At 53.2% G+C, this 14,034-nt stretch overlaps 2 protein-coding genes across 5 annotated transcripts in view; one reads left to right on the forward strand and one right to left on the reverse strand.

Annotated features, from left to right (window-relative positions):
• Nucleotides 1-2,983, reverse strand: TNNC1 (troponin C1, slow skeletal and cardiac type). Its single transcript, XM_032412197.1, has 6 exons — nucleotides 2,928-2,983; nucleotides 1,389-1,419; nucleotides 1,019-1,165; nucleotides 657-771; nucleotides 288-424; nucleotides 1-202 (listed from the first exon to the last, which is right to left on the reverse strand). The coding sequence occupies exons 1-6, from the start codon at nucleotides 2,949-2,951 to the stop codon at nucleotides 171-173; spliced, it is 486 nt and encodes a 161-aa protein (XP_032268088.1). The 5' UTR covers nucleotides 2,952-2,983; the 3' UTR covers nucleotides 1-170.
• A 1,704-nt stretch (nucleotides 2,984-4,687) lies between these two features.
• The window catches only part of NISCH (nischarin), a 33,352-nt gene continuing 24,005 nt past the window's right edge, over nucleotides 4,688-14,034 (forward strand). For all 4 annotated transcript variants that reach the window (XR_004300374.1, XM_032411421.1, XM_032411422.1 and 1 more), the window contains exons 1-3: nucleotides 4,688-4,875; nucleotides 7,031-7,114; nucleotides 7,704-7,886. Coding sequence is in view for 3 of the 4 variants with exons in the window: in XM_032411421.1 (XP_032267312.1) it covers nucleotides 4,780-4,875; nucleotides 7,031-7,114; nucleotides 7,704-7,886 (363 nt within the window). In the remaining variant the exon portion in view is untranslated. The remainder of the gene's footprint in view (nucleotides 4,876-7,030; nucleotides 7,115-7,703; nucleotides 7,887-14,034) is intronic.

Here is a 14,034-nt window from a genome sequence, read left to right on the forward strand (position 1 = left end):
CTCCAGGGAGCAGGGCTTTATTTGAATTCCCTAGGATAGGACTGGGGGAGGCAGTCAGGGAGGGCCCACAATCGAGAACACACCAAGCTCCCATCCTGGGGACCCCAGCCCCTGGCCCCCACCATGGAGATGGAAGGTGGCACAGGCAGCTCTGGGCGGGCGTTGGTGTCTTACTCCACCCCCTTCATGAACTCCAGGAACTCTGTGGAGAGAGGAGAGGCCTAGGTCAGAGAAGGGGTCTGGCCAGGGTGTGGGCAGCAGGGATCCAGCACAGCGCCCCCCCTCACCGTCATAGTCAATGCGGCCATCGTTGTTCTTGTCACCATCCTTCATGAGCTCCTCAATGTCGTCTTCCGTGATGGTCTCACCCGTAGCCTGAAGCATCACCTTCAGCTCATCCAGGTCTATGTAACCATCAGCATTTCTGTGCAGGGGTGGGGGGTGAAGAGGACCTCAGAGCTCATGGTGTGGGCCAGAGGAAGGGAAGAAGCAGGCCCACCCATGACCCCAGGAGGCAAGGCAAGGCCGCTGGGAGGTGGGCCATCCCATTCTCCCATTGCACAGAATGGGAGACTGAGGGCTTGAGGTCACAAGACTGTCCCCCTTTCCCCAGCTCTGCTAGGGTCAGGGTCAGAGATCCAGGGTTATGCACTCACTTGTCAAACATGCGAAAGAGGTCCGACAGCTCCTCCTCAGACTTTCCTTTGCTGTCATCCTTCATGCACCGAACCATCATGACCAGGAACTCATCAAAGTCTACTGTCCCGCTGCCTGCAAGGTGAGGGGTGGCTAGAATGCTCTGGACGGTAACCCCGGTGCTGTCCCTGCACGCGTCCTCACAGCAACCCCGGAGATGAGTGTGGTCGTTATCCCCATTTCATAGATGACACGACTGAGGCTCAGAGAGGCTAACGGGTTCCTTCGAGGGCACAGAGTAATAAGTGGCAGAGCCAGGACTCGGGTCCCAAGCAAGCTGAGGGTGAGGCGGGTCTGGGGCCTGGGGGGCAGGGGGGCTCACCGTCCTCATCCACTTCGTCAATCATCTCCTGCAGCTCCTCAGGTGTGGGGTTCTGGCCCAGCATCCTCATCACCTTGCCCAGCTCCTTGGTGCTGATGCAGCCATCCTCGGCGCCCAGCACGAAGATGTCAAAGGCTGCCTTGAATTCTGTGTCCAAACGTGGCGGGGGGGGGGGGGGGGTGGGGGAGTTACAGAGTGGCCAGGGCTCAGAAGCCAGGACCCCAGAAGGCCAGACCTCTGGGGCTACCTGTCAACTGCCCATTTCCCTTCAAGACCTCTGAGGTCACAGTAAGAGGGACCCCAGCCTCTGGGGTCCTTATGCTCTTCCAGCCCGACACTGCTGTACTCCCACGTGTGCTGGGGCACTCACCATTTTTCTGCTCTTCTGTCAGCTGTTCTACCTAGAGAGGAAAGGAGGTCTCAGGACTCAGATTCAGGACTTAGCTGCTATTAAGGAAACCAACCCATTCCACAGATTGGGAAACTGAAGCCAGGAAGAGGCAGGCCATTCCCAGGTCACAGTCCTCCCTCCCTGCCCCCCAAAGCCCTGAGGTGACCCCGCTGGCCTCACTGAGGCTGGGCTTAGGGCCAGGGTGACAGGTGGGTGCCCCCTCCAGGGCCAAGGTGACCCTGAGTAACAATAGTCAGTGACCACTCAATGCCCTTTTGGCCCCCCTGCTGAAATCCAAGCTGGGTGGCCTGAGGGACAGCTGTCCCTCAGGTTGGGACAATAAAACCAGTGTGGGGATGGGCAAAGCCACGCACTGTAACCTGACCGGGATGGCCACTGGGCTATTTTTAACGGGGGACAAAGTTAAACCTGGTGATTGTTCTGGGGACTCTGGCATGCAGGGGGGTGGGGCAGTGTTATCTGGCCCCCTGGCCTGCTGGTGCCTCAGGAGCCAAAATTAGTCCCCAGCCCCACCAGGCCTTGTATGGGCACGGGGTGGAGTGCCCCAGCTCCGTGGACGCCTGCGGGGTAGGCAGGGGCAGCCCCAGAACCAGCTGTAGCTCTTGCCCGCCCAGGAGTGGGGCTGCACTCCCAGGGCTGAGGGAGGGGTTCCCTTGGGGACAGCTGTCTGGGCCGAATGTCCTCACCTCTGGGGCAGGGGGAGGTCAGCAACACCCCCCACTCCGGGGAGGGACTACTATCTGAAGTCCCTCAGTGACCCCAGGATGCTGCAGGGACTTGGGGTGACCACTCTCCAGCCCTCACCCCTGGCTAGACCGCTGAGCCCTGAGCCTGCCAGGCCTGATGGGGGCTGCGGCCCCGGTTCTCTATTCCTTCCCCCCTGTCTCTCCCCCATGCCCAGTGCTTCCCTGCCTACCTCAAACTTCTAAGCCCCTTCTCCAGCTCAGGATTCTGGCTCTCCAGCCCCCTCCTCAAACTCCTGTCCCACCCTCCACAGCGTCTTCAGCCATCCAAGGAGCTGGCGGTAGGTTGGGGATTATAAGTGTGAGAAGCAGAATGTGAGGGGCAGGAAAGGGGGGTGGGAACAAGCGAGACAGCAACAGAGACTCAGAGGGACAGCTGGGAGGAACAAAGAGATGGAAAGGGACTGAGAAAGGCAAAGATCCAGAGATCACGGACACGAGTGAAGGGAGATGTGGTTGGAAGATAGTGACACAGACTACAGACACTTGGAGACAGGGGCAGACATGATGCTAAAAGCGGTGACCTCCTCCACCCTCCTGAAAGCTCCTCTCCAGCCCCTGAACCCCTCACTCCTTCCACACCCTGGAACTGGAATGCCAGATCCACCTTCCCTTCTAAGGCCTGGGCTGAAAGTTGCATGAGCCCTCTCCTGGGTCCCCACCACCTTCGTGGGGTGACCTCATCCCCCAACGTGAGTTGAGTGAGCTCCCAGTGGGCCCACCCACCCCAGCCCTGCCCAGCCCAGTCCCTCACCGCAGCCTTGTAGATGTCATCCATGCTGGCGGCTCACAGGGCAGGCTGCTGGGGTTGCCAGCCAGCCCTGGGCTTAAATAGCCCTGCCCCACCGCATTCCGGGCCGGCCCAGCCCACCCCTGCGCGCAGTATCCTCCACCCCCTCCCCCAGCCCTGGTGATCTCAGGCTGGCCTGAGTCCCTGTGTCCTCTGCCCAGCGCAGGGAGCAGATGAAGGGCTGCAAGGACCACGTCTTTTTCCCTCCGTCCTCTATGGCTCCCAGGGGACTCTCTGGAAAAGTTTCTTGAATGAATGAAAACGTGAGCCAAGGACAGGACAGGTGCTTCGAAGTAGCGGGCCCCAGGCCAGGCCCCTACACACAGCAGCTCAACTCCAGTCAGGGAGGTGGGCAATATTATCCCCAATTTTCAGCTGAGGAAACTGAGGCTCCTGGAGGGCTGGTGACTTGCTCAGGGTATGGCTGACTTGGCAGCCCCTGCCTTAAGCTAAACCTGTTGGAGGCGGGGGGCGGGGGGGGGGTGGCCGGTGCTGGCCAGCAGTATGCAAGGAGAGGCCCTGCCAAGAGCAGCCTCGGATGCCAAGTTCAGAGTACGGTGCTGTGTAACCGTTGGAGAAGGAAGTCATTGACCCACCTTAGTACAGAGGGGTGTGGAGCCCATTCAGCCAGGGTGTCAGAGCATCCATGCCCAAGACCTCTCATCTCCCCAGGGAGAGCAGTACTAGCTCTGGGCTTGGGTGAGCTGCATTTAGTCGTTCAATAAACACACCCACAGATGCCCGATCTGTGCTAGACTCCTCCCCTCCAGCTCGGCTACCATCTCCCTCTTCTGGGTCAGGGTCTTCCCCTGGGTTAGGGCTCCATCTCTGTGCTACCCCATTCCAGCACTGTAGTTTCTGGATCCAGGGCCAGCCTGTCGCCCCCACCTTCTGAGCTCTGGTAGGACACCATCGGGGGGTCTTGCACTCGATGACCAGCACATATCCCTTCCTTCCACCCACATGCAGAGCCCTCTCGATAACTACACCAGCTCCCTGCCTTGAGTGTCGCGCATTGCATAGATGAACCGCATACAATAGAAGAGGTCTCCAAACCTCCGAGAGGTTAAGAACTGGCGCAGAGTTACTCTGTCCAGCTCGAGCTCTAAGCACAGCTCATATATTTTTTTTATTTTAAAGATGTTATTTATTTGTTTGACAGAGAGACAGCGAGAGCGGGAACACAAGCAGGGGGAGTGGGAGAGGGAGAAGCAGGCTTCCCGCTGAGCAGGGAGCCCGATGTGGGGCTCGATCGCAGGACCCTGCGACCACGACCCGAGCCGAAGGCAGAGGCTTAACGACTAAGCCACCCAGGCGCCCCCAGCTCATATCTTCTCCTTCAGTCCTCTCGTGCCCTCCAGGGAATGAGCCCGAGAGCCAGGCGGGGCGCGATTACTGCCTCTTTCTGGAGGGGGAAAAACAGAGGCCAGGTGGAGCAGTGACTTGCTTCGGGTAGCCCGGGAGGTGCGAGGTTTTCCGTCCTCCCTTCCCGCGCACCGAGTGGCAATGCCCAGAGCTACCCCCGCCCGGTGCCTCAGTTTCTCCCAGGCTGCGGGGAACGCCGCAAAGCTAGCTTACAAATGACGCGAGCGCTCAGGCCTCTGCGGCCTGCGCACGCGCGCTGTTGGCGGCTGCTGTCAATTACGCGCGAGGGGCGGGGCGAGGGCGAGAGGAGGCGGTGGGGCCAAGATGGCTGCGCGGCGCGCGGCGGGGGCGGGGGGCGGTGGGGGCCAGGGGGCGGTGGGACGCTGACCCCGCCCCCTGCTGCTGCCAGTCTGCGCCCGGCAGTGGCGGCTGCAGCAACGGAGCCCGGAACATGGCGGCGGCGGCGCGCAGCTTCGGGTCCGAGCGAGAGGCCGAGCCGGTCAAGGAGGCGCGCGTCGTGGGCTCTGAGCTCGTGGACACGTATACGGTGTGCAGGGGGCGCGGGCGCCAGAACTGGGGGTGGCGGCTGGAACCCGGAGTCCCAAGTCGGGAGGGTGCTAGGGGGGATCTGGGCCCCGCCACCGGGGAGGACGGGGTAGCGGGGGGCCTCGGTTTCGAGGAGGGGAATCTGGGGAAGGCGTATGGGGTTTCGCAGGTCCGGGAACAGGGTCCTGGGGTGGGTCCCAGGGAGGCAGCTTGGGGAAGGGGTGGGGTACGCTTTCAGAAATGAGGGCTAGGGTTGGGGAGGATCTGGGGATAAAGGGGTCTGCGGAAGACGGGAGTCTAGATGAGGCGGAGGCCCTTCTAGATCCTCTAGGCCTGCAGGGGCGCCGGCCTGGGAGGACGTGACAGGGGGTCCGGGAGGGGAGGGGTCTCTGATGGATGGAATCGGGGAAAGGTCCGGGGTCCTGCAGGCCATGAAGAAGAGGGAGCGGGGCCTTGATCTGGGGGTGGGGGTTGGGGTCGCAGTTGAGATTTGCTTTAAAAAAGGGGGGATCTGGAGCCCCAAGGCCTTGGGAGTCAGGCAGAGACCAGATCGGGGAGGAGTGGAGCCGTGACGCGGGGGAATTGAGGTCGTCACTCTGGGCTGAAAGTATAAGACCCAGGAACCTCAGGGGTCTTCATGGCTTTGGGCGGAGGGAGCCTGTTGGGGCAACAAGGCGCCCACACACTTCAAGGCCTTGGGGGAGGTGGAGAACAGAAAAGAGGGGTGGAGTTCCAGACTGTGATGGAGTTGGGAGGCTTTTCTGGATCTGGATGGGGTTAGTCGCCAGGCTTGTGGGCCTGGTAGGCAGCCAGGCAGGGACTGGCCTTGGGGTGGGGGCGTATTGAGCATCTCCCAGCCTCCTGTTCTTTGTTCCCTGAGGATGGGGGCGGGGGGGGGGGCTTTGGCCCTGCCTTCACCCCACCCCCTTGGCCCTCATCCTAACCCTCTTCCTGAGGGTCATTTCTCTGGCTCTTTTTCCTTTCCTGGGCGGCAGGAGGGGGAGGGAAGCTGCCAGGCTGGGAAGAGGGGCTGGGGGCGGATCCTGGCGCAACAGGCCAGCCCTGGAGAAATGGCTGCTCTTCTCTGGAGGCTTCAGCTGATTTGATGATTTCTCCTCCCCCTTCCCTACATGCTGCAGAGAGGGGCGGGACGCTGAGACCAGGGGGGGGGGCCTTTCCAGGTGAGGGTTGAGGTCTCAGAGCTGATGGCCGGTAGGCCATTGCCCATAAGCAGCATTCAGCTAGGACGTCAGCTCCAAAAAGCTCTCCCTATTCGCGGGGCTGAGCCCCTTTTGCATGGATATAGGGGAAGTGGTGATCGAGGCTGACCCCACGGTTTGTCTCCGGGTGTGCTGATGATTATTATATTATTAACACACCTTTTGTTGAACGCTTGCTGCATGTCAGACCTTGTACAAAGCATTTTGCTTGAATTACTTTATTCAGTTACTAAATCTATCAGATTTTAAGATGGAGAAACTGAGGCTCAGAGAGAATTTAGGCTCCCAGTCACTTACATAGGCCAGCCAGGAAATGGCAGAACCAAATATTGAACTCAGGTCTTCCTTGACTCCAAGGCCCTTTCCCTTAACCTGCTAAGCCATATTGCCTTCTGCTAGTCTTGATTGTTCATCACTTCCCTTCCCCCCACCCTCCCATCGGCTTCTTAGTGCTTTGACGCCTGGCTCAGCAGCAGAAATCCTAGCCAGGAACCAGCTGAAAGTGTTGGGAAGGGACTTGCTTCTAGGATATAGTCAGGGCACCTGGAAAAATACACAGCAGAGAAGCTAGTCCTGCCAGACCCCACCCTGTTCTGCTGCTCTTGGAGGGGGTGGCCTTGCCTGCAGCTCAGGTTAGAGGCTGGAAGTAAAAAACTAAAGAGATCGCTTGATAAGATGGTCACCTTTTTTGTTCCTCACTGTTAGGTAGACCCACGGATTGATCCCATGTGCCTGCCAGCTGGTGCTAGGGCCATGGAGGAAGCTGCGAGGGGGTCCTGCTGCTTGGCGAGGGTCAGATGCAGAGGCTAGTGGGCAAGGGTAGCCTAACTTTGGCCTGGGGGCTGGGTGGTCTGGGTGGCCTGTGGCTATTGCTGAGGGGAGGACGGGGCTTTCCTTTTGGCTGGCTGGGCAAGGACTGTCGGTTTTCCCTTGTAGGTTTATATCATCCAGGTCACTGATGGCAGCCATGAATGGACAGTCAAGCACCGCTACAGCGATTTCTATGATCTCCACGAAAAGGTAACTCTTGAGAACTGGGAGTCTGTGTCTCAGGGCTTGGGGGCTTTTAGGCCAAATTTCCATTGTGCCACACATTAAAGTGAGGGCAGAACCAGCTCCGTGCCTATAATGGTCAGTGTCCCGGGGAGGGAACAGGTTTAAACTTGTCCCACCTGACTAGAGCTACTCCGGAGCCTTGACTTTAATGTCTGGCTGTGATTCCATTTCTTCCTTTGTTTTTGGAGAGAGCCACCTTTCTCTGGGTCATTTGCAACATGAGTGTTTTAAAGACAGGCCACCGCCCTGATTGGTTTTCATTCTGCTTTGGAAAAAAGTGGTGGTTTTTAGGGGCCTGGGGGTATTTTCTGACTGTCTCTACAGGCTCCAGATGGAGCTCCTTGTCTGCAATCAAGGTCCTGGTATTTCTAATACTATTTGAATCTGATGAGGCCAAATTCCAGATGCACTAGTTGGATCGCTAATTCTGATACCACTGCCGGAAGGGGTTGTGGGAGTTTTGGCAAGCACCTGTCCGCACGCTGCTTGCCTCGATCCTGCAACATCACAGACCTCTGGGGCTGTGGTTGACCATGCTTCTATTTTCTTACAGCTGGTTGCAGAAAGGAAAATTGATAAAAACCTGCTTCCGCCTAAAAAGATCATTGGGAAAAACTCAAGAAGCTTGGTGGAAAAGAGGGAGAAGGATCTGGAGGTCTACCTGCAGACGCTCCTGGCTGCCTTCCCTGGTGTGGCCCCCAGCGTGCTGGCCCACTTCTTACATTTTCATCTCTACGTAAGTTCCTCTCCAGGTCTCTCCTGCCAGCCCTCAACCACCAGGCTCGAGGCAGCAAACCAGCGTGAGCCTCTGCTTTCGGGGGAGGTGGGGCGGAGTTGTACCCTGAGGTTAGAAGATGGAGGAACATCACCCTGCTGTGGATGGGGTGTGGGCAGAAGCCCATTTACTGACAGATTTGCTCTAAATTAGACCGTGGCCACAGAGGTTTTCCTTTACCATGTGGCATTTTGTATAGTGAAAACAGCCTGTGGGTGTTCAGGCTAGTTTTCCGAATGGATGGGGGTAGAGTGGAAACAGCTGACACCTGGGATAGAGGACGGTTTCGCTGTTGGTTCAGCTCGAGATGAAGGAATCAGCCTCTGTTGGCAGAATATGGCCATGGGAGGGCATCCTCAGGGTCCGAGGTGCCGAGGGTCAGTAGATAGACTCCACCGGGAGTGTGTGTCCCGGAACGGCTCTGGATGGAGGAACAACGTTCATGGGCTGCTGGTGACAGGATGAGTTGTCACACCTCACAGAGGGAAGTTTGGCCATGTGAAACTCAGACGTTGAAAAAACTCACAGTTCCACTTCTGAGAATTTATTCTAGGGGGAAAGCAATCAGGCAAGCGTAAACAGGACGTAGGTACATTCCAGGATAGTAGCGAAATACTGAAGACAATCAAAAGTCCTGGGGCGCCTGGGTGGCTCAGTCGTTAAGCGTCTGCCTTCGGCTCAGGTCATGATCCCAGGGTCCTGGGATTGAGCCCCACATCAGGCTCCCTGCTCCGCAGGAAGCCTGCTTCTCCCTCTCCCACTCCCCCTGCTTGTGTTCCCTCTCTGGCTGTCTTTCTCTCTGTCAAATAAATAAAACCTTTAAAAAAAAAAAAAAAAAAACTTAAAAAAAAAAAAAGTCCAATAGGAGGGGCGCCTGGGTGGCGCATTTGGTTGGGTGACCCGCTCTTGGTTTCAGCTCAGGTTAGTGATCTTGGGGTTGTGGGATCGAGCCCCTCATCAGGCTCTGCGCTCAGCGGGGAGTCTGCTTGGGATTCTCCCTCCCCATCTGCTCCTCCCCTCTCTCAAGCGTGCACTTTCTCTCTCTTTCTCTCAAATAAAAAATGTTTTGAAAAAGTCCAGTAGGAGGTGTTTTTCAAAAAATCAAGGGGTACAACCCTGTAATCGGATATTCTGCTAGAAAATGATGGTGCAGCTGTGGATTTGTTGACATAGGAAAATAAGTATGTTACTATATGAAATGAGCATACCATAAAATGGTGTGTAGAATGGTCCCCTTTTTATGAAAAGAAATTTATGTGAGTATATTTGCCTAGGAAAATTCTGAAAGATCATACACCGCAGTACTAGGAGTAGTTAATCTCTGGGTAATAGATTTTTGGATAATTGACATTTAATTGTTTTCCTTTTATGTGATGAAGATATGAAAGAGTCCACTCCATTTTCAGGCTCACCCTTTGGGAAGGGACCTGTGGGTTGTGGTCTTAAGGGCTCAAATATGTTTACAACACAATTTTCTTGAAGTGTTTTCAGAGTAAGACAGCCGAACCTTTTTTGGAGTGCTAGGTAGAGCCTGGAAATTTGGTGATGACGCTAGCATTGGGTCACTAAGCTTGGAGGGGCTGTGGAAAATGGGTGGCATTTACGGATGGGCTGTATCTATCTATCCATCTATATGCTTTGGATTTTATTCAGCATACACTAGCAACTGTAGTTCTCAGTTTCCTATTGTAGACATTTTTTTACGTTGTCTTTCCTTATGTGAGGAAAAATTTCTATTTCTTATGTGAGTGTTTCAGATAAACTTTACCGGTTAGTATTTTAGGAAATGCTGTTCTTTAAGAAAGCTTTGGTTAGCCGTTTAAGGATAAAACTTGATAAGCAGCCCTTTGAAAGTATAATTCATTGCTGAAGACCTAGGTCTTTGAGTGGCAGGTTTGCCCCACTCCAAGCGTGGGAAGGCCTGGGCTGCTCTTTTGAAATAGGTTTGCCTGAGGTGGGCCTGGGCCGGCCCACACCTGAGGTTCTGTTTTGAGGCATGCTTTACTGCTTGGAACAGTTTGGACGTACTGAAATACTGTTACCAGAAGGGCCCCTGGGTTATATAAATCCAAGGATTTTTAAAAACTAACCCCTCATGAAATTAAATCATGGTTTCTCAGCTGTGGCACTGTTGACAGTTAGGACTGGGTCATTGTCGTGAGGACTGTCCCACGCGCTGTTTAGCAGCATCTCTGGCCTCTACGCGCGAGGTGCTAATAGCCGCCCCAGGTTGGGACAACCAGAATGGCCTCCTGCATTGCCAGATATCCCCCGAGGGGCAAAATCTCACCTGATTTGAGAACCACTAGATCCTCAAGTGAGTTTGAACAAAGAGGGCCTAAAAGATTCCTCAGCCTTTTCTATAGGCTGGGAGTTCTTAGGGAATAGTTCTTCTAGCCTTTGTCCCATCAGTGTCCTCTCTGAAATTATTCCCAACATGTTCCACTTCTTGTGGGGCTGACATTGGACAGGGTGGACTCAGGGAACCCTAGTTGTCTGGAGTGTGGGTTTTTTTCTTTATTAAAATATAGTTTACATATCATAAAATTCACTTTTTAAAAAAAGTAGATTGCATGTCTTTTTTAAAAATATTTATTTATTTGTCAGAGAGAGAGGGAAGAGAGCACAAGCAGGGGGAGGGGCAGAGGGAGAAGCAGGCTCCCTGCTGAGCAAGGAGCCTGATGCGGGCTCGATCCCAGGACCCTGGGATCATGACCTGAGCCAAAGGCAGACACTTAACTGACTAAGCCATTCAGGCGTCCCAATCCCAAAATTCACACTTTTAAAATATACAATTCCTGGGGCACCTGGGTGGCTCAGTCTGTTAAGCGACTCTTGATTTCAGTTCAGGTCATGATCTTAGGGTCCTGAGATCCAGTTCAGTGGAGACTCTGCTTCTCTCTTTCTCCCTCTCCCCATGCTCCTTGCCCGGCTTGTGCACGCGCGCTGATGCGCACGCTCTCTCTCAAATAAATAAATCTAAAAGAAAACAAACAAACAAACATTGAAAGTATACAATTCCCTGGTTTTAGTATATTCACAGAGTTGTGCAGATATTACCACTGTCTAATTCCAGAACATTCATCACTGTGAAGAGAAACCTTGTACCCATCAGCAATCACTAATGTACTTTCTGTCCCCATGGATTTGCCTATTCTGGACATTTCATATAAATGGAATCATACAAATGTGGCCTTTGTGATGGGCTTCTCTCACTTAGCATGATGCTTTCAAGGTCCATTTGTATTGTACTTTGGTCCTTTTTGCCTGAGTCATATTCTGCTGATTAGGTATACAACATTATCCATCAGTTGATGGACGCTTGGGTTGTTTCCACATTTTGGCTAGTAAGAATATTGCTGCTGTGGACATTCATATATAAGGATTTGTGTGGACATAGGATTTCCTTTCTGTTGGGTATACATAAGAGTGGCATTGCTGGGTCTTATGGTAACTTTAGCTTTTTGAGGAACTGCCAAATTTTTTTTCCATTTTTTTCCAGCACCATTTTACATTCGCATCAGCACTGTGCAGGTTTTCCTCTCCCCACATCCTTCTCAAACTTGTTTCTGTCCACTTTTTTGATAACCATCCTGGTGGCTGTGAAGTGGTATCTCATGGTGCTTTTTTTTTTTTTAAGATTTTATTTATTTATCTGAGAGAGAGAATGGGAGGCAGAGAGCATGAGAGGGGAAGGGTCAGAGGGAGAAGCAGACCCCCCGCTGAGCAGGGAGCCCGATGTGGGACTCGATCCCGGGACTCCAGAATCATGACCTGAGCCGAAGGCAGTTGCTTAACCAACTGAGCCACCCAGGTGCCCTCTCATGGTGCTTTTGATTTGCATTTCCCTAATGAGGTTGAGCCTCTTTTCACGTGCTTATTGGTCATTTGCATATCTTCATTGGAGACGTGTATTCAGATGTCCTCAGCACTTTAAAAAATCAGGTTACGGGGCGCCTGGGTGGCTCAGTCGGTTAAGCGGCTGCCTTCGGCTCAGGTCATGATCCTGGGGTCCTGGGATCGAGCCCCACGTCCGGCTCCCTGCTCAGCGGGGAGCCTGCTTCTCCCTCTCCATCTGCCTGCCACTCTGCTTACTTGTGTTCTCTCTCTCTGTCAAATAAATAAATAAAATATTAAAAAAAAAAAAATCAGGTTACTTGTGTTTTTATGGTTGAGTTGTAGGAGTTTTTTCATATATATATATTTTGGATATTAAACCCTTATCAGAAATGTGATGTGCAAATGTTTTCTTCCATTGTGTGAATTGTCTTTTCATTTTCTTGGTAGTGCCTTTGAAATACAAAAGTTTGAGATTTTGATGAAGTTCGGTTCATCCATTTTTTTCCTTTGGTCACTTGTGTTTTTGATGTTCTTAGAAACCATTGCCTAGTTCCAGGTTACAGAAATTTACAACTTGGTTTTCTTCTGAGAGTTTTATAGCTTTAGCTCTTATATTTAGGTCTTTTGTCCATGTTGAGTTAGTTTTTATTTACGGTGTGAGGTAAGGGGTTCCAACTTCATTTTTTTGCAGTGTGGATTTTGATGGCAAGGAAAGAAGGCAGCGCTTCTCTCCATGGCCAACTCTGAGATGGGGATTGCATGGGCCAGGGCAGCCCTGTGTTGCTGTGAGTGGGCACACCTCGGCACTGGGCCTGTTGCTGTGCTGTTTCTCTCCAGATAGCTGTGGCTTCTGGAACTCCTGGGACTCCGTGGCAAACCTCATCCCATCACCCCACGAGCAGAGGTTTTCAAATTCAATGAAACGGAATCCCACAAAGAATTTCTAGCACACCATTTTTTTTTTAACTGATTTTTTCTTTTAATTTCATTTATTTATTTGAGTGAGAGAGAATGAGAGCACGAGAGGGAAGAGGGTCAGAGGGAGAAGCAGACTCCCCGCTGAGCAGGGAGCCCGATGTGGGACTCGATCCAGGGACTCCAGGATCATGACCTGAGCCGAAGGCAGACGCTTAACCAACTGAGCCACCCAGGCGCCCTCTAGCACACCATTTTGTGGCAGGATGTCAACCAGTGGACTCGGGAGGCAGGCCATTTCCAGACCCTTTAAGCCTTTTTTTTTTTTTCCCCTGAGAGCGAGAGCACGCACGAGGGGCGTAGGGAAGGGGAGAAAGAATCTCATGCAGGCTCCATGCTCAGCACCAAGCCTGATGTGGGCTCGATCTCACAGGCCTGAGATCATGACTCAAGCCAAAACCAAGAACTGCTGCTTAACCAACTGAGCCACCCAGGTGCCCCCCCCCTGCACCGTTTATTCTAAGTCCATCATTTGACCTCTTTGTGTCCCAGTTCCTCCTTTGTAAGCTTGGGGGTGATGACCCCCAGCCCTTGAGCATTGGAGGAGGCTGTGCAGTGACAGTAAAGGACCTGCAAGAGCAGTGGGCCCACCGGGACTCACCAGGTGCCAGCCAGTACTGGCTGCCCTGGTAAGGAGAGGCACTCAGTTCTTGGCAAAGGTGGCATTTCTATCATTTTCTTATTTTAAAGCCAGTGGACTAGGACAAAGATACTTTTCGAAATTTGAACCATTTTTTTTTTTAAGATTGTATTTATTCATTCATTTGTATGAGAGAGCAAGCAAGCGAGCTGGGGGGAGGAGCAGAGGGAAAGGGACAAGCAGACTCCCCGCTAAGCGCGGAGCCTGACGCAGGGCTCGATCTCACAATCCCAAGATCATAATGTGAGCAGAAATCAAAAGTTGGATGCTCAACCGCCTGGCCACCCCGGTGCCTCAAACGGTTACCGTCTTGATGTCAGCCTTAGCATTCACCTTCATCCTTTGTCTCAGCTGCAAGTACTGAGGCTGTAAGTGAAGACAGATTTCTCTGTAACTTATGGCCTTGGAGCTCTCTCCAGTGAAACTTGAGGCTTGAATCTCTCAGTAGGGAATTTTTACTTAAAGCCAAATTGCACATAACATACCTGACTCTTTGCTAGAATGCCTCATCACGGTCATGAAATAAAAGTTACATAGGGTCCTCCCCACCCCTGACCCTTAGCATGGGTGTGTGAACCACACAGTGCCGTGTGATGGAGTCCCTTGTCTGTGCCCCATTACCAAGGGCTCTGTGCTCGAGTACGCTCCCAGCAG

Source organism: Phoca vitulina, unplaced genomic scaffold (genome assembly GCF_004348235.1).
Source record: "Phoca vitulina isolate PV1807 unplaced genomic scaffold, GSC_HSeal_1.0 scaffold13, whole genome shotgun sequence".
Classification (NCBI taxonomy): domain Eukaryota; kingdom Metazoa; phylum Chordata; class Mammalia; order Carnivora; family Phocidae; genus Phoca; species Phoca vitulina.

Bases quoted from the DNA above. Each gene is read 5' to 3' on its own strand.
- TNNC1 (XM_032412197.1), bottom strand. From the start codon at position 2,951: ATGGATGACATCTACAAGGCTGCG. The intron at 1,166-1,388 runs GTGAGTGCCCCA...GTTTGGACACAG, and splicing joins GACAGAAGAGCAGAAAAATG to AATTCAAGGCAGCCTTTGAC. The intron at 772-1,018 runs GTGAGCCCCCCT...CTCACCTTGCAG, and splicing joins TGACGAAGTGGATGAGGACG to GCAGCGGGACAGTAGACTTT.